Source organism: Coregonus clupeaformis, chromosome 21, assembly GCF_020615455.1.
Source record: "Coregonus clupeaformis isolate EN_2021a chromosome 21, ASM2061545v1, whole genome shotgun sequence".
Classification (NCBI taxonomy): Eukaryota; Metazoa; Chordata; class Actinopteri; order Salmoniformes; family Salmonidae; genus Coregonus; species Coregonus clupeaformis.
The window spans coordinates 48307887-48328325 of record NC_059212.1 but is presented as its reverse complement, the minus strand read 5'-3'; the positions used below and the strand labels follow the sequence as shown (position 1 = coordinate 48328325).

Below are 20439 nucleotides of genomic sequence, written 5' to 3'. Positions count from 1 at the left end.
GTTTTCCTTGATGGGCAAAAAGCTCAATTTTAGTCTAATCTGACCAGAGTAACTTCTTCCATATGTTTGGGGAGTCTCCCACATGTCTTTTGGCGAACTCCAAATGTGTTTGCTTATTATTTTTTTTAAGCAATGGCTTTTTTCTGGCCACTCTTCCGTAAAGCCCAGCTCTGTGGAGTGTACAGCTTAAAGTGGTCCTATGGACAGATACTCTAATCTCCGCTGTGGAGCTTTGCAGCTCCTTCAGTGTTATCTTTGGTCTCTTTGTTGCCTCTCTGATTAATGCCCTCCTTGCCTGGTCCGTGAGTTTTGGTGGGCGGCCCTCTCTTGGCAGGTTTGTTGTGGTGCCATATTCTTTCCAGTTTTTAATAATGGATTTAATGGTGCTCCGTGGGATGTTCAAAGTTTCAGATATTTTTTTATAACCCAACCCTGATCTGTACTTCTCCACAACTTTATCCCTGACCTGTTTGGAGAGCTCCTTGGTCTTCATGGTGCCGCTTGCTTGGTGGCGCCCCTTGCTTAGTGGTGTTGCAGACTCTGGGGCCTTTCAGAACAGGTGTATATATACTGAGATCATGTGACAGATCATGTGACACTTAGATTGCACACAGGTGGACTTTATTTAACTAATTATGTGACTTCTGAAGGTAATTGGTTGCACCAGATCTTATTTAGGGGCTTCATAGCAAATGGGGTGAACACATATGCACGCACCACTTCTCTGTTCTTTTATTCATTTCACCAATCTGGTCTATTTTGTGTATGTCCATTACATGAAATCCAAATAAAAATCAATTGAAGCAGCAGCTAATGGGGATCCATATTAAATACAAATACAAACTTACCATTCAAAAAATTGTTAGCACAACCAAATTTCTAATTTACACCTTGCGTATTCTCTCTCTCTCTCTCTCTCTCTCTCTCTCTCTCTCGCTCTCTCTCTCTCTCCCCCACCCCTCTCTCTGTCTCCCCTCTCTTTCTCTCCCCCCTCTCTCCCACTCTCTCTCTCAGATATTTTTCTCTCAGCTCTCTCCCTCTCTTCCCCCCTTCCCCATCTCTCTCTCTCGCTCTCTCTCTCTCTCTGTCCCCCCTCTCTTTCTCTCCCCCTCTCTCCCACTCTCTCTCTCAGATATTTTTCTCTCAGCTCTCTCTCCCTCTCTTCCCCCTCTTCCCCATCTCTCTCTCTCTCTATCTCTCTCTCTCTCTCTCTCTCTCTCTCTCTCTCTCTCTCTCTCTCTCTCTCTCTCTCTCTCTCTCTCTCTCTCTCTCTCTCTCTCAACATTTGCAGTAATGCAATCTGACCGTGGTGACAATAAAGTTTGGAGATGGGAGCCTTACTCATTAGTTTAGCCGTAGGGACATACATTTATGTAAACATTTCAAATATTACAGTCCATGGTTAGTTTAACCTTCATCAGCTCTTAGCTGTCCATCACCACCCTTACTCTGTTTTGGGTTGTAAAATCAGGGGTGAAAGTAAGCCGGTACGGGCTGGTACGACGACCCAGCAAAATAAATGGGGGGGGGGGAGTATGCCGTACCGGTTGAACATGAGGCTATCACAACAATTAACTCAAAGATGCCAAGAAAACTGACTATTACACTACTATTTATAATTACTGCATTTCACACGCATGAAAAATTTGCGAATGGACTTGAAAATGTGTGGAATGTGCTCCAAAATGTGGTGTGGTTCGACGATAACAGTGACATTTGAGCGGCCAAGACCGAGACGCGCGGACAGTGGACCCATCCATTTAGGTTACAAGTGTAAGCCTGACGATTGCCAATCACAGAATGTCTTTCACTTCTTGGTGTTTTGTTACAGATTATTCTTTCCATTCATCAAATGGCGGGTGCACAGTGAACAGTATGGATGCAGGAATTATTTTAGAGTGACGAATGTGTGCAGGCAGCCAGGCTTACAGGATCCTTTTGACGTGATTGTTTGACAATCAGATGAAAACATAATCACTGGTTATGTTAATGAAACATTAAAAGGTAATATATTTAAAAGTTAAAAATCATGTTTATGCCCACTGAGATCCTATTAAATGTATAGGGATTCTATGCAATTATAGCGCGTGCACACAAAGGAGGGACCGTATCTGGAAGAAATTAAAACTACTTTCACCCCTGGGTAAAATACTGCTGTGTCATGTGTTATCCTCTGTAGCTCAATTGGTAGAGCATGGCGCTTGTAACGCCAGGGTAGCGGGTTCGATCCCCGGGACCACCCATACGTAAAAATGTATGCACACGTGACTGTAAGTCGCTTTGGATAAAAGCGTCTGCTAAATGGCATATTATTATTATTAACCCTAGCGCGATGCTGTGTGTTGCAGGAAATGTCCTGAGGGATTTGACTGTCTGAGAATAGGGAGGAATCCTAACTATGGCTACACCAGCTTCGACAGCTTTGGCTGGGCTTTCCTGGCGCTGTTCCGGCTGATGACTCAAGACTACTGGGAGAACCTCTACCATCAGGTACACGACATGCATACTCTGTATAGACTGTTATGAACTGGGCCTGGTTGTGTGTATGTGTGTGTGTTAAAAAAAAATGTATGCACTCACTAAACTTTAAGTCGCTCTGGATAAGAGCGTCTGCTAAATGACTAAAATGTACAAATGTTAATCAAATCAAATCAAATCAAATTGTATTGGTCACATGCGCCGAATACAACAGGTGCAGACATTACAGTGAAATGCTTACTTACAGCCCTTAACCAACAGTGCATTTATTTTAAACAAAAAAAGTAAGAATAAAACAACAACAAAAAAAAGTGTTGAGAAAAAAAGAGCAGAAGTAAAATAAAGTGACAGTAGGGAGGCTATATATACAGGGGGGTACCGTTGCAGAGTCAATGTGCGGGGGCACCGGCTAGTTGAGGTAGTTGAGGTAATATGTACATGTGGGTAGAGTTAAAGTGACTATGCATAAATACTTAACAGAGTAGCAGCAGCGTAAAAAGGATGGGGTGGGGGGGCAGTGCAAATAGTCCGGGTAGCCATGATTAGCTGTTCAGGAGTCTTATGGCTTGGGGGTAGAAGCTGTTGAGAAGCCTTTTGGACCTAGACTTAACCTGCTGTATCTCCGTTCCCTCCCCAGACTCTGAGGTCAGCGGGGAAGACCTACATGGTGTTCTTTGTGCTGGTGATCTTCCTGGGGTCCTTCTACCTGGTCAACCTGATCCTGGCTGTGGTGGCCATGGCCTACGAGGAGCAGAACCAGGCCACCATCCAGGAGGCCTGGATGAAGGAGAGGGAGTTCCAGCTGGCCATGGAACATCTACGCAGAGAACAGAGGGTAGGTTTTATTTTTGTATTCGGACGATAGGTTTATATGCGGACGATCGGTTTTTATTCAGACGATAGGTTTTTATTCAGACGGTCGGTTTTTGTATTCAGGCGGTATGTTTGTATTCAGAGGTTAGGTTTGTATTCAGATGATAAGTTTATATTCAGACGGTCGGTTTGTATTCAGACGATAGGTTTGTATTTAGACGGTAGGTTTGTATTCAGAGGTTAGGTTTGTATTCAGAGGGTAGGTTTGTATTCAGAGTGTAGGTTTGTATTCAGACAGTAAGTTTGTATTCGGAGGGTAGGGTGTAGGTTTTCGGAAGGTGGACATTTTCTATCCAGATTCAGGTTCAGAAAGCTTTATTGTCCCAACATTGGGCAATTTGAGTTGCAGCTTTATTAACACTGTACAACACCTATGCAGAGGGTAGCTAGGCTACGTCTGGGTTGGGGTTAATACGAATTGAATTCACTGAAATAAATAGATTTTCCCTTTCAGTTGAATTAATTAATTATTGAATTAACATTTCAGTTTACTTCCTGAATTGACTGTCTTCAATTCGAATTGACCCCAACCCTGGTTTACATTAGAACCATATGCAGTATGTTATAATATATTTAGCTATACAGGTATATACTGTATGGCTCTGGTTTAAAGTTTATTTTAAAACATACTGTTACTTATTTTGTTTTTCTTTTTGTTTTTCTTTTGCCAATTCAGGAAATTAAAGTATGTATTACATTTTAGGAATACCTTATTGTAATAATGATTGTAGCACTACTAATTAACATCTGTCTAGAATGTGTGTTAAATTCCTTTAAAGTCAATGGTAAAACACAGATAGTATCAGTTATTGTAAACTGAACTTGTTTCTCTACTTGTGAAGATGGCAGAAAGAAGAATCCAGCAGGAGACAGACTCGGTTATGTCTCCAGAGCTGTCACCGTTCCAACTAAAAGTGGGCAGCAGTTTGAGACGGACAGCCAGTAGAAAATCTCGCAGGGTGCTGTCCGAGGATCCGGAGGAGGAAGCAGATGAGAAGTTTGATCCACTGGATGAGCGGGTGGTACGACAGACACATTTACATTACATTGCATTTTGGCCATTTAGCCATTTATCCAGAGCCACATACAGTCAGTGCATTCCTCTTAATGTAGCTAGGTAAGACACCTTACTGAACTTCCAGAGGGACTGTTATAACGTGTCTGTCTTGGAAAGTTTGAATGTTGACTAGAACCTTGTTTAGAATCACAATGTTCATCGTTAGCCTTATGACAATCACAATACTCAAAAAGTGCTTTAGATTGTAAAGGCAAACTCACCTTATCCACTACCAATGTGCAGCACCCGTCAATTAATGTCTCACTATTTTTTTTAGGAATTGTTCGTCTTCTACAACTAACTATCTCTCTCTCTCTTTATCTCTCTCTCTCTCTCTCTTTATCTCTCTCTCTGTCTCTCTCTCTCTCTCTCTCTCTTTATCTCTCTCTCTCTCTCTCTTTATCTCTCTCTCTGTCTCTCTCTCTCTCTCTCTCTCTCTCTCTCTCTCTCTCTCTCTCTCTCTCTCTCTCTCTCTCTCTCTCTCTCTTTATCTCTCTCTCTGTCTCTCTCTCTCTCTCTTTATCTCTCTCTCTCTCTCTCTCTCTTTATCTCTCTCTCTGTCTCTCTCTCTCTCTCTCTCTCTCTCTCTCTCTCTGTCTCTCTCTCTCTCTCTCTCTCTCTCTCTCTCTCTCTCTCTCTCTCTCTCTCTCTCTCTCTCTCTCTCTCTCTCTCTCTCTCTCTCTCTCTCTCTTTATCTCTCTCTCTTTATCTCTCTCTCTCTCACACGCCTTCTCTCTCTCTCTCTCTCTCTCTCTCTCTCTCTCTCTCTCTCCCTCTCTCTCTGTCTTTATCTCTCTCTCTTTATATCTCTCTCTTTATATCTCTCTCTTTATCTCTCTCTCTCTCACATGCCTTCTCTCTCTCTCTCTCTCTCTCTCTCTCTCTCTCTCTCTCTCTCTCTCTCTCTCTCTCTCTCTCTCTCTCTCTCTCTCTCTCTCTTTATCTCTCTCTCTTTATCTCTCTCTCTCTCTCACGCCTTCTCTCTCTCTCTCTCTTTATCTCTCTCTCTGTCTCTCTCTCTCTCTCTCTCTCTCTCTCTCTCTCTCTCTGCTCTCTCTCTCTCTCTCTCTCTCTTTATCTCTCTCTCTCTCTCACACGCCTCTCTCTCTCTCTCTCTCTCTCTCTCTCTCTCTCTCTCTCTCTCTCTGTCTTTATCTCTCTCTCTTTTATCTCTCTCTTTATCTCTCTCTCTCTCACACGCCTTCTCTCTCTCTCTCTCTCTCTCTCTCTCTCTCTCTCTCTCTCTCTCTCTCTCTCTCTCTCTCTCTTTATCTCTCTCTCTTTATCTCTCTCTCTCTCTCACGCCTTTCTCTCTCTCTCTCTCTCTCTCTCTCTCTCTCTCTCTCTCTCTCTCTCTCTCTCTCTCTCTCTCTCTCTCTCTCTCTCTCTCTCTCTGTCTTTATCTCTCTCTCTTTATATCTCTCTCTTTATCTCTCTCTCTCTCACATGCCTTCTCTCTCTCTCTCTCTCTCTCTCTCTCTCTCTCTCTCTCTCTCTCTCCCTCTCTCTCTCTCTCTCTCTCTCTCTCTCTCTCTCTTTCCTTATCCTCCCTCCAGTCCCCCCTGCCTCCCATGTCCCCCATGCCCATTCACCCTCTCCTTGCTGCCATGTCCTCCCACCCTCTCAGCACGCGCCGCAGCAGCCAGGCCAGTATCTTCTCCTTCCGACCCCGTACCACCTCCGATGCCGACTTCGGGGACGATGAGTACAGTGTTCATGGGGACATCATGGGGAGGAGTAGGACAGGCTCCGCCATCGGCCCCAACTGGCAGCACAAGCACAAAAGGACAGGCAGCGTGAGGAGCCATTGCTCCCAGGTCTTAACCCCCAGTCTCAACATCAACGGACGTCTCAACATCTCCCTGGACCAGAACGGGGTCACCACTGTCGGCCTGCACACCCCCACCTCCCTGCCCGCCTGCAGCATGGAGAAGGTCAAAGAAGATACAGTTAGTGAAGTTTTTAAAAAGTGTTCTTTTAACCAGGGCTTTTTCAAGTGAGCCCTGTTGTAGTACTGTAGTCTATGACAAATATTTTTGTAAAACGCTTTGTGTAAATATAATGTGATTGACTTAATTAATTGATTGTTTGATTGGTCAGTGTTGGTCAAACTTTTATTTCTCCCATTTTTCCAGGAGCCCACCTGTATAGAGGAGTCCAGTCCCAAGCCGGGCCAGCTCTCCCCCGAGGCTGCTGAGCCTCCCCTCCGTAGGAAACGCGGTCTGAGCTCCGTTAGCTTCCTCAGCGATGCCATGGATGGTGAGGGTACCTTCAGAGGTCAGAGGTCAATTTACAGAGGCTCTTTTAACGCCCAACTAACTCATTATAACTTCACTATAAATGTCTAACTAACTCATTATGACTTCACTATAAATGTCTAACTAACTCATTATGACTTCATTATAAATGTCTAACTAACTCATTATGACTTCACTATAAATGTCTAACTAACTCATTATGACTTCATTATAAATGTCTAACTAACTCATTATGACTTCATTATAAATGTATAACTAACTCATAACTAATGTATAACTTACAAGTTAATCTACAACTAGCTCAAAACGAACGTGTAAGTAAGTCATAACTAACTGATGGCTAATTGACTTGACTGGAATGTTAAAGGGCTTAACAAGCCAATAAGAATGTAAAAGTTAATCCTATAAAGGATTTTAAAACAATAACTGTTAGTATTGCCAGTGCACATATAGTCTTTGACAAGCAGCTAAATGAAAAGCACACAATGTCAACCACTGTTTCACATCTTTGTAGTTAATAAATTATGACAGATTTATAAACTATCTATAAACTACTTATTAACAGTTTTATAAACGACTTATAAACCCTTTACAAATTCTTTATGAATATAAAGTGAAACTTTTAAAACCGCTTGGGCTTCCAAAATCGTTCCCAAAAGTTCTCTGAAATTTTTCCGAAATCTGTTGGAGGTTTCCCTGAATTAGGAGGGCATGATCAAGGAGAGAATCTTTCAACCAAGATTTCTTGAAAAACCCAAGGAACTGTGGGAAAGTTTGTGGAATTTTACACAGCCCTAAAACCATTACAACCTAACCCCCCTGTGTCTGGTCTCTGCCACCCAGACCTGGAAGAGTCTCGTCAGAAGTGCCCCCCTTGCTGGTACACCTTCGCCAAGGCGTACCTGATCTGGGACAGGTGCCCGTGGTGGCTGAAGGTGAAGGAGTATGTGAAGATGATTGTGATGGATCCCTTCCTGGACCTGGCCATCACCATCTGCATCGTCCTCAACACCCTCTTCATGGCACTGGAACACTACCCCATGACTGACGAGTTCAACAACGTGCTCTCTGTTGGCAACCTGGTAAGGATTTCCAAAAATCATATGACTGTTACAATTATTAACAACACTTACCAACCTATCCACAATCACACAACAATCACAATATTCCCTCAACATGGTAAGGCTATTTTTTTGTGAACAATTGTTTTATGATAGATTCTTATAAACAGTCAATTAGTATCGCATTACAACTGATAAGATGTTTTTTATGTATTATTACAATTAATAAATTACTTACCACCTAGTTACGGAAATAGTAATCACATAACCTAGAAGACACAATGGAAACTAGGGTTGTAAAATCCCAGAATCAGAAGAGAATAAACAAGGAATCCAACAGGGATTTCTGAAAATATTTGAAACTTTGGGAAATATATTTTCAACCCTGAAATTGGCAACACCAGTCTATTCAAACCAGATGAACACCAGTCTATTCCATCCAGATCAACACCAGTCTATTCAATCCAGATCAATCCAGATCAACACCAGTCTATTCAATCCAGATCAACACCAGTCTATTCAATCCAGATCAACACGGTTGGTTAAGGAGTGATAGGGAGTAGGATAATCTTCTAATACTCATCTCCCTCTTCTTGCTGTTAATCTGAAACCCTGTAGGCCTCAGGGGAGGCCAATGCCATTCACAGATAATAGAGAATAACAGTATTATACAGTAGAAACACAATATTAACATAGTTATGACATACGATACGACAAATTTAAGTGAAAAAAAAAAGTGTAAAAAAAAGTTCCTCAAAGTCCAAGGAATTAACAGAATGAGAATGAGTCCATTGCTGATCATGGTTGTACACTGGGTCTGTACTGGTTGTGTGATGGTTGTTTAATGGTTTTGTATTGGTTGGGTATTATCTGTGTGCTTTCACAGGTGTTCACGGTGATCTTCACGGCAGAGATGGTGTTCAAGCTGATAGCCATGGATCCGTACTACTACTTCCAACAGGGCTGGAACATGTTTGACGGCATCATCGTGTGTCTCAGCCTCATGGAGCTGGGTCTGTCCAACGTAGAGGGACTGTCTGTCCTGCGCTCCTTCAGACTGGTAATGTCACTGTCACACAGACATTTCATTTCATTTCATTTCATAACATTTGATAAACATTTTATTTATGTATTTATTTCCTTTATTATATATTTTATTTGTTTGATTGGTAATGATTGGTTTAAACAAAAAAATAAAATAAAATGCTACATCAAAATAATTATTCCCTCTTAATAATATGTTTTAGGGTGAGAAACTTCAAACTTAGCATACCCCCCTTCCACAGTAGCATAATCTGTTGTGCATTACAATGAGATTTAGAGAGTTGGTGACACATTTTAGTGGAATCACTTCAATTACGAGCAATATGAAAATGGATCAGATAAACACAGGACTCTGATCTAGATGCTGAGACGTGTCAAACAACAGGACTCTGATTTAGATGCTGAGACGTGTCAAACAACAGGACTCTGATCTAGATGCTGAGACGCTGTTTACTTGGATATAAGCCAAACGCACACAGTAATCCAATGATAACATCATGTGCCATTCTTTTACCACAGGGGACTACATTGGAATCCTTTATTCACATAATGTAAAAAATATTTATAATGGTCATTTTTAAACATGATGTAATGTTTGATAATTTGATAATTGATTTTGTGTCTTTGTGTCGGGTCAGTTGCGAGTGTTCAAGCTGGCGAAGTCATGGCCCACCCTGAACACGCTGATCAAGATCATCGGTAACTCCGTGGGCGCTCTGGGCAACCTGACCCTGGTACTGGCCATCATCGTCTTCATCTTCGCTGTGGTGGGCATGCAGCTGTTCGGCAAGAACTACCAGGACTGTGTGTGTAAGATCTCTAAGGATTGTATGCTTCCCCGCTGGCACATGAAGGACTTCTTTCACTCGTTCCTCATCGTGTTCCGGGTGCTGTGCGGCGAGTGGATCGAGACCATGTGGGACTGCATGGAGGTGGCCGGACAGCCGCTATGCATCCTGGTCTTCATGCTGGTGATGGTCATAGGAAACCTGGTGGTGAGTAGTGCCATTGGGAAACCTTCTGATTCACAATGTGAAATGTAGAGATCAGATCTAACAAAGAGTGAAGGTCAGACAAAGACGTAAATGGCAATAGAACAGGATTATTGCAAAGAGTTTTATGGAAATATCAGCAAGATGGAAATATCAGCAAGATTGTTGTTTGGCATAAATTATGTGATGGAATTATGGATACAATTAGTAGTCCTGTTGCAAAAACCTCATTGAGAATGTGAGGTGTAGAATCAGAAATGGGATCTGAAAAAGGTACTAATAGCACAGGATTATTACAATGCATTGGACAAACCAGAGCTACAATGTTCTTCTGAGTTTCATGGAAACAGCAGCAAGATGGTCTGATTGGTTGTTTGGCCCAAATGATGAAATGGATGTGGGATTCTATTGGGGAGGAGGGAAAGGGAGGGAGAGAGGGTTTATGTACAGGATTCTATTGGGGAGGAGGGAGAGAGGGTTTCTGTAAAGTATTTGTATTTATTAAGGATCCCCACTACTCTTCCTGCGGTCCAGCAATTATATGTGGTCCTCTGTAGCTCATCTGGTAGAGCACGGCGCTTGTAACGCCAAGGTAGTGAGTTCGATCCCCGGGACCACCAATAAACAAAAATGTATGCACGCATGACTGTAAGTCGCTTTGGATAAAAGCGTCTGCTAAATGGCATATTATATTATATGACATTACATTTCATATCGCTTTTCACAACACGTTAAGTGTGTTCCCTCAGGCCGCTCCTCTACCAACACATATCTACAATACAAAATCCATGTGTGCGTGTCTTACAGTGAGGGAAAAAAGTATTTGATCCCCTGCTGATTTTGTACGTTTGCCCACTGACAAAGACATGATCAGTCTATAATTTGAATAGGTAGGTTTATTTGAACAGTGAGAGACAGAATAACAACAACAAAATCCAGAAAAATGCATGTCAAAAATGTTTATAAATTGATTTGCATTTTAATGAGGGAAATAAGTATTTGACCCCTCTGCAAAACATGACTTAGTACGTGGTGGCAAAACCCTTGTTGGCAATCACAGAGGTCAGACGTTTCTTGTAGTTGGCCACCAGGTTTGCACACATCTCAGGAGGGATTTTGTCCCACTCCTCTTTGCAGATCTTCTCCAAGTCATTAAGGTTTCGAGGCTGACATTTGGCAACTCGAACCTTCAGCTCCCTCCACAGATTTTCTATGGGATTAAGGTCTGGAGACTGGCTAGGCCACTCCAGGATCTTAATGTGCTTCTTCTTGAGCCACTCCTTTGTTGCCTTGGCCGTGTGTTTTGGGTCATTGTCATGCTGGAATACCCATCCACGACCCATTTTCAATGCCCTGGCTGAGGGAAGCAGGTTCTCACCCAAGATTTGACTGTACATGGCCCCGTCCATCGTCCCTTTGATGCGGTGAAATTGTCCTGTCCCCTTAGCAGAAAAACACCCCCAAAGCATAATGTTTCCACCTCCATGTTTGACGGTGGGGATGGTGTTCTTGGGGTCATAGGTAGCATTCCTCCTCCTCCAAACACGGCGAGTTGAGTTGATGCCAAAGATCTCAATTTTGGTCTCATCTGACCACAACACTTTTACCCAGTTCTCCTCTGAATCATTCCGATATTAATTGGCAAACTTCAGACGGGCATGTATGTGTTTTCTTGAGCAGGGGGACCTTGCGGGCGCTGCAGGATTTCATTCCTTCACGGCGTAGTGTGTTACCAATTGTTTTCTTGGTGACTATGGTCCCAGCTGCCTTGAGATCATTGACAAGATCCTCCTGTGTAGTTCTGGGCTGATTCCTCACCGTTCTCATGATCATTGCAACTCCACGAGGTGAGATCTTGCATGGAGTCCCAGGCCGAGGGAGATTGACAGTTATTTTGTGTTTCTTCCATTTGCGAATAATCGCACCAACTGTTGTCACCTTCTCACCAAGCTGCTTTGGCGATGGTCTTGTAGCCCATTCCAGCCTTGTGTAGGTCTACAATCTTGTCCCTGACATCCTTGGAGAGTTCTTTGGTCTTGGCCATGGTGGAGAGTTTGGAATCTGATTGATTGATTGCTTCTGTGGACAGGTGTCTTTTATACAGGTAACAAACTGAGATTAGGAGCACTCCCTTTAAGAGTGTGCTCCTAATCTCAGCTCGTTACCTGTATAAAAGACACCTGGGAGCCAGAAATCTTTCTGATTGAGAGGGGGTCAAATACTTATTTCCCTCATTAAAATGCAAATCAATTTATAACATTTTTGACATGCATTTTTCTGGATTTTTTTGTTGTTATTCTGTCTCTCACTGTTCAAATAAACCTACCATTAAAATTATAGACTGATCATGTCTTTGTCAGTGGTTCAAACGCACAAAATCAGCAGGGGATGAAATACTTTTTTCCCTCACTGTATCATGTGTATGTGTAAGCGTGTGTCTGTGCCTGTGTGTGTGTGTCTCTTCACAGTCCCCGCTGTTCCATAAAGGTGTATTTTTATATTTTGTAAGGAAATAAAGGGAGGAGGCAGATAAAGGACCAATGCATTCAAGGTAATCAGTGTCTACAACACTTTCAGACAGTGTGAGAGGATTGATCTAGGAAATGACAGAGTAACTATAGGGTTTGCATTGTCTGTTATGGTCACCATGTTACTACAATGACTCTATGTACAGTATCCGTGTGGGCCATCCAAGACCCAATGACATCTCAGAAAATGGTGGCTGCATTGTCATATTAACAATTAACTACAGTCCCCCTTGGCATTTTTCCTATTTTGTTGCGTTACAATCTGTAATTTTTAAATTGATTTTTATTTGGATTTCATGTAATGGACATACACAAAATAGGACAAATTGGTGAAGTAAAATTAAAAAAATAACTGAAAAATAAATAACGGAAAAGTGGTGTGTGCATATGTATTCACCCCATTTGCTATGAAGCCCTAAATAAGATCTGATGCAACCAATTACCTTCAGAAGTCACATAATTAGTTAAATAAAGTCCACCTACAGTTGAAGTTGGAAGTTTACATACACTTAGGTTGGAGTCATTAAAACTCGTTTTTCAACCACTCCACAAATTTCTTGTTAACAAACTATAGTTTTGGCAAGTTGGTTAGGACATCTACTTTGTGCATGACACAAGTAATTTTTCCAACAATTGTTTACAGACAGATTTTTTCACATATAATTCACTGTATCACAATTCCAGTGGGTCAGAAGTTTACATACACTAAGTTGACTGTGTCTTTACACAACTTGGCAAATTCCAGAAAATGATGTCATGGCTTTAGAAGCTTCTGATAGGCTAATTGACATCATTTGAGTCAATTGGAGGTGTACCTGTGGATGTATTTCAAGGCCTACCTTCAAACTCAGTGCCTCTTTGCTTGACATCATGGGAAAATCAAAAGAAATCAGCCAAGACCTCAGAAAAAGAATTGTAGACCTCCACAAGTCTGGTTCATCCTTGGGAGCAATTTTCAAACTCCTGAAGGTACCACGTTCATCTGTACAAACAATAGTACGCAAGTATAAACACCATGGGACCACGCAGCCATCATACCGCTCAGGAAGGAGACGCGTTCTGTCTCCTAGAGATGAATGTACTTTGGTGCGAAAAGTGGAAATCAATCCCAGAACAACAGCAAAGGACCTTGTGAAGATGCTGGAGGAAACAGGTACAAAAGTATCTACATCCACAGTCAAACGAGTCCTATATCGACATAACCTGAAAGGCCGCTCAGCAAGGAAGAAGCCACTGCTCCAAAACCGCCATAAAAAAGCCAGACTATCGTTTGCAACTGCACATGGGGACAAATATTGTATTTTTTGGAGAAATGTCCTCTGGTCTGATGAAATAAAAATTAAACTGTTTGGCCATAATGACCATTGTTATGTTTGGAAGAAAAAGGGGGTAGCATGCAAGCCGAAGGACACCGTCCCAACCGTGAAGCACGGGGGTGGCAGCATCATGCTGTGGGGGTACTTTGCTGCAGGAGGGACTGGTGCACTTCACAAAATAGATGGCATCATGAGGAAGGAAAATGATGTGGATATATTGAAGCCACATCTTAAGACATCAGTCAGGAAGTTAAAGCTTGGTCGCAAATGGGTCTTCCAAATGGACAATGACCCCAAGCATACTTCCAAAGTTGTGGCAAAATGGCTTAAGGACAACAAAGTCAAGGTAATGGAGTGGCCATCACAAAGCCCTGACCTCAAACCTATAGAACATTTGTGGGCAGAACTGAAAAAGCGTGTGCGAGCAAGGAGGCCTATAACCTGACTCAGTTACACCAGCTATGTCAGGAGAAATGGGCCAAAATTCACCCAACTTATTGTGGGAAGCTTGTGGAAGGCTACCCGAAACGTTTGACCCAAGTTAAACAATTTAAAGGCAATGCTGGCAAATACTAATTGAGTGTATGTAAACTTCTGACCCACTGGGAATGTGTTGAAAGAAATAAAAGCTGAAATAAATAATTCTCTCTACTATTATTCTGACATTTCACATTCTTAAAATAAAGTGGTGATCCTAACTGACCTAAGACAGGGAATTTTTACTAGGATTAAATGTCAGGAATTGTAAAAAACTGAGTTTAAATGTATTTGGCTAAGGTATATGTAAACTTCCAACTTCAACTGTAAGTGTCACATGATCTGTCACATGATCTCAGTATATAAACACCTGTTCTGAAAGGCCCCAGAGTCTGCAACACCACTAAGAAAGGGGCACCACCAAGCAAGCGGCACCATGAAGACCAAGGAGCTCTCCAAACAGGTCAGGGACGAAGTTGTGGAGAAGTACAGATCAGGGTTGGGTTAAAAAAAATATCAGAAACTTTGAACATCCCACAGAGCACCATTAAATCCATTATTTAAAAAAAGAATATGGCACCACAACAAACCTGCCAAGAGAGGGCCGCCCACCAAAACACACGGACCAGAGAGGCAACAAAGAGACCAAAGATAACCCTGAAGGAGCTGCAAAGCTCCACAGCGGAGATTGGAGTAACTGTCCATAGGACCACTTTAAGCCGTACACTCTACAGAGCTGGGCTTTACAGAAGAGTGGCCAGGAAAAAGCCATTGCCTAAAGACAAAAAATAAGCAAACACGTTTGGTGTTCGCCAAAAGAAATGTGGGAGACTCCCCAAACATATGGAACAAGGTACTCTGGTCAAATGAGACTAAAATTGAGCTTTTTGGCCATCAAGGAAAACGCTATGTCTGGCGCAGACCCAACACCTCTCATCACCCCGAGAACACCATCTCCACAGTGAAGCATGGTGGTGGCAGCATCATGCTGTGGGGATGTCTTTCATCGGCAGGGACTGGGAAACTGGAGGAATGATGGATGTCGCTAAATACAGGGAAATTATTGAGGGAAACCTGTTTCAGTCTTCCAGAGATTTGAGACTGGGACGGAGTTTCACCTTCCAGCAGGACAATGACCCTCAGCATACTGCTAAAGCAACACTTGAGTGGTTTAAGGGGAAACATTGAAATGTCTTGGAATGGCCTAGTCAAAGCCCAGACCTCAATCCAATTGAGAATCTGTGGTATGACTTAAAGATTGCTGTACACCAGCAGAACCCATCCAACTTGAAGGAGCTGGAGCAGTTTTGCCTTGAAGAATGGGCAAAAATCCCAGTGGCTAGATGTGCCAAGCTTATAGAGACATACCCCAAGAGACTTGCAGCTGTAATTGCTTCAAAAAGTATTGACTTTGGGGGGGTGAATAGTTATGCACGCTCAAGTTTTAAGTTTTTCTGTCTTATTTCTTGTTTGTTTCACAATAAAAAATACTTTGCATCTTCAAAGTGTTAGGCATGTTATGTAAATCAAATTTACATTTACGTCATTTAGCAGACGCTCTTATCCAGAGCGACTTACAGTAGTGAGTGCATACATTTTCATACTAGTCCCCCGTGGGAATCGAACCCACAACCCTGGCGTTGCAACCGCCATGCTCTACCAACTGAGCTACACGGGACAACAAATGATACAAATCCCCCAAAAAATCCATTTTAATTCCAGGTTGTAAGGCAACAAAATAGGAAAAATGCCAAGGGGGGTGAATACTTTCGCAAGCCACTGTATAAGCAGACTTCAAAACAGATTCAGTCTGGACAACATACTAACCATCTGTTATCCTCTACAAAGTACATACAACATGTATGGCATTATCCTACTGTCCAGTCCCAACAAGGATATCCACACTGGAGTGGAGTGGTGTTTGCAGCATTCATACTGCCGAACGTCCGCTTAGGCTTAAATGTTTTATCCAGCAATAATAAATAAGGTCTTAATGGGTTGAACATGTGATCCAAGTTGTTCAGTACTTAAGATCTGATGAGGTAACATTGGAACGTTACAGCAGGGTACGGTAGCTAGCTGCAGCACTGTGTAATATCCGGACTCAGCAGGTATCGACAGTTTAGTTTTATAGTTATGAAACAAAGCCTTCTTGATGAGAGGGCACAGAAATCGAACTGTTTTATATAAAAAAGCATTTAATCCAAGTAACGGCTCTGTTTATACACAACTGCTGTCACTTGGCACCACAGCAATGCAGTATTGGTTGAGCCACCCAGATGTTGCTTTGTTATCCATCTGTGTCCTGGAAACTACCATTTAATGAGAAGGGATCAAAACCTTTTTTCCCAGAACTTCAGACAACTAGTAGTTGGTCGTTCGGCCGGCCGGACAGCAAATAGTATTTCTCTCATTCATCCATTCATGTTCATGTAGCATAGCTTTAGCTTCGTGTGCTGCTGGATGGAGTACATTACAGAGCTAAATTAAGTCTTTAAAAAGGGCCAATCTGCAGTTGCTACATTCATTTTTGGATTTATAAATGAAGGATATTTACCCATTGACTCTTGAAGAATATAACTTGAAAAATGCCTCATGAGCTTTAGTTCAACTGTTGAACCCCATCAGAACCCAAAATATGAACTTGTTTTACTCCAATGTTTGTAAACAAACACTGTATAGCCTCAAAACATGGTTAAAACTATAATTTTGACATCATCATCATCATGATGGTCGGTCTCTACAGCCATAGGTCTGTCTATGAAGAGTGGTTACATTTCTCCAGTCCCATACCTCAACTATTTTACCATTTTTGAAAGATAGTATTTTTTAATTCAACATTTTCTCATGTTTTTTTTTTTCTCTGAGATATTGTTAGTTATTTCTTTCATTTCATTATTTAATTAAATTCAGATGAAAAATAAAACCTTCACATTTTAAATGTTACGAACGAGTACAATAAGTTGAGTACCATTTTCTGCCGTTAATGGACTGCAGTAGAGTCGGAGGTAACCATTTTGTGTAATCCAGGACACAGGCAGGCTAAATCCAAACGAGAGAGCGTGACCGGAACAGTATTACCGGGCTCTGGCTTTTGCATGTCATTTCCAAACCACATACAGTGTCCAAAGTTATTGACACTTGATAAAGATGAGCAAAAATGACTGTATAAAATAAATAATTTAAATACTGAGCTATTGTATGCAACAAAAAAAAAGGGAAATTATATTATTTTATACTAATACAATTGCTCAGAGAAAGAGATTTAGTTTAATAAGTAATACTTTTTTCCCCTCAAAAATATAAGGGTCAAACTTATTGACACCCCTGTCTTCATTACCATTCAATACCTCTCCTTTTCTAAAATGTTTTCTGAGATTGGAGAACACATTGGGAGAGATCTCAGCTCATTCCTCCATACAGAATCTTTCTAGGTCCTTGCTATCCTTTGTCTGTGCTTATGGACTGCCCTCTTCAATTCAAACCACAGGTTTTCAATGGGTTTCAAGAACAGAGATGGATTTTGTGGTCAATTAACCATTTCTTTGTGGATTTTGATGTGTGCTTGGGGTTATTGTCTTGCTGGAAGATTCACTTGCGGTCAAGTTTCAGTCTGCTGGCAGAGGTAACTAGGTTTTTAGCTAAAATGTCCTGGTACTGGGTAAAGTTCATGATGCCGTTGACCTTAACAAGGACCCCAGGACCAGTGGAAGCAAAATAGCCTGATAGCATCAAAGATCCACCACCATATTTTACAGTAGGTATGGGTTATTTTCTGCATAATGGATTTTCATTTAGTCGCCAAACACACCACAGGTGTGCTTGGCCAAAGAGCTCTGTTTTATATTCAAACAGTGTATTGCCCCCATATACAGGATTTACCTGCCTGTGATCAAATCAGTTTAGGCTTTAAGAGAGCATAGCTTTAAGAAGGTAAAATCTTGTTGGACACTAGTCAAACAACTTTTCCGTTGGCCTTTACTTTCCTGTCGTCATTAAAGGCTACTTCGTAATGGATCTTATCCACATGCTCAGAAACAAATCTGTGATTTTTCAACAATTTGAAAACAATTTGATTAGTGTTATTTCCAAATTTCCAAATAGTTGCTGGTTAAACACACAATCTACACATGACCTTCTGATTAGCAGGTTTTTGCATGAGTGGAGTTTCAGAATGCCTGGTGACACCACCAGGTGGTGAATAAGTTAATAGACCAATAACAAAGAGAGTTCTAAAGCTCTCTGCCAATAACAAAGAGAGTTCTAAAGCTCTCTGCCAATAACAAAGAGAGTTCTAAAGCTCTCTGCCAATAACAGATTGTTTTCGGCTGCCCTTCCCTTCCCAACTCAGACCACTCGAAGACAGTCCTAGCAAAATTCTTGCTTGAGAAATTGTTTATTTTTGCTAAAAATATGTATTTTTTCTTTTTGTCCATTTTAATGGAAAACTATTACAGTAAGGTACTTAATTTTTACCCAGAAATGATTAAGGATATTAATATAAAAACGGCTGCATTGGGTTTTTAAAAATCTCATTATGGACAACGGCATACGATTTTATGAAGCTAGTTATAATGGCCGCTATATATGACCACCAGATTCCTCCAGCTCTCCTCTTACATGGTCAGACTGACAGAAACCCTCCCTCTCTCTAAACACATGAATCATTTGAAAGCTGTGGATCTCGGCAGATCTCTAGGGTTCACAAGCAACAGATTGCTTAGATGCGAGGTCAAAGAGCACCCATCAACAACAATCTGCTCAGATCATGTTCATGCTCCCTCCATCCCCATCTCAATGAGCAGTAGACTCCCTCATAGCAGATAATCCCACACCAACTAGTTATGTCCCACACACAATGCAGAGGTATCTGGAGCCTAGATGACAAACAGCTGTAGTGCTCTCTGAGCAGGCAGATAGATTACTGGAGATCACATGGGATGCTGCTTGGATCCATAGCAACGTGGCAACAAAATTGATGTGTTTGAACCGGGGCAGGGTTAATCCTCTGTAGGGTGCCTATAGGATTTGATTCTGTTGACAAAACCATTGTCTGGGGTCTTGTCAAGGGTCTTAAAGAAGAGATTATATCTTGTCTGTCTTGAGTTCCCTACCTCTGATCTGCTTACATATAATTTGAACATGATCAAAATACACCAATTTGTCCCCTTTTTGTGTGGCTTTTGACAACCTATATATGGCAACCAATGTATCAAAGTACACATTTGCAGAGCGTACGAAATTGTCCTAGTATTCGTAGTATATTGCAGGATATGCAAGTGGCTCAATAGCAATATTGAATAGGACGGGAGACAAAGAGCAACCCTGTCTGGTGCCTCATCTCCGATAGTGTATTTCCATTATACCCGTCTCCCTCTCCTCTTCCATCCCAGGTGCTGAACCTGTTCTTGGCCCTGCTGCTCAGCTCGTTCAGCTCAGACAACCTGTCCGCTCCCGACGAGGACGGAGAGATGAACAACATCCAGATCGCCGTCGCCCGCATCCACACAGGGTTCGCCTGGCTGAGGAGGAACGTCTCCGACCTGTTCAACGGAAACCTGAAGAAGAGACGTCTCGTGACCAAAGACGTTCAGATTTCTGTGAAGCTGACGCCCGTAGCCAATCACGTGGAGAGTAACGGTGGGGTGGGGGCCGTGGTGGTGGGGGTGATCGGACGCTACGGGGAGAAGGTCCCGGACGACGACAGCTACATGACCAACCCCAACCTGACCATCAGCGTGCCCATCGCTCCCGGGGAGTCGGACGTGGAGTTCCCTGAGGAAGGAGAGGTGGAGGAGGAGACGGAGTCGTCAGACGACGAGGAGAACAAAGCGGTAAGGCTTATCGCACAAATTATTAATCACACTGAAAAAGGAGGATATGTTTTATTCTAAAGTAACTAGCTTTGTAGTCTGCTAAAGGGGTGTTTTTTGTGCATCCAAAAGCACAAAAAAGTGTACATTTTGTTTGACATTTTTTCTTATTAAATATACAGTGGGGTCCGAAATGATTGACACCCTTGATAAAGATGAGCAATAATGACAGTGTAAAATAAATAATTTAAATACTGAGCTATGGGGAAATTATGTTATTTTATACTAATACAATTGCTTAGAGAAAGATATTTACATTCTTGAAATTTTTTATGTAGGTATCAAAATTAATTGACATGTCTTAAAGATACTTATAAATCAATTAGTCAAACGTTTAGTATTTGGTCCCATATTCCAAGCATGCAATGACTACATCTAGCTTGTGACTACAAACTTGTTGGATGCATTTGCAGTTCATTTTGGTTGTGTTTCAGATTATTTTGTCCCCAATAGAAGTGAATGATAAATAATGTATTGTCATT

The 20439-nt window shown here is 41.8% G+C and overlaps 1 protein-coding gene across 1 annotated transcript in view; it reads left to right on the top strand.

Moving 5' to 3' along the window:
- Window positions 1–20439, top strand: part of scn12aa (sodium channel, voltage gated, type XII, alpha a) — a 120493-nt gene that overhangs the window by 72354 nt on the left and 27700 nt on the right. The window contains exons 9-18 of the mRNA XM_041842420.2: window positions 2349–2490; window positions 3116–3313; window positions 4028–4036; window positions 4194–4373; window positions 5965–6357; window positions 6544–6685; window positions 7510–7748; window positions 8614–8787; window positions 9410–9766; window positions 19478–19918. Of these exons, the coding sequence (XP_041698354.1) occupies window positions 2349–2490; window positions 3116–3313; window positions 4028–4036; window positions 4194–4373; window positions 5965–6357; window positions 6544–6685; window positions 7510–7748; window positions 8614–8787; window positions 9410–9766; window positions 19478–19918 (2275 nt within the window). The remainder of the gene's footprint in view (window positions 1–2348; window positions 2491–3115; window positions 3314–4027; window positions 4037–4193; window positions 4374–5964; window positions 6358–6543; window positions 6686–7509; window positions 7749–8613; window positions 8788–9409; window positions 9767–19477; window positions 19919–20439) is intronic.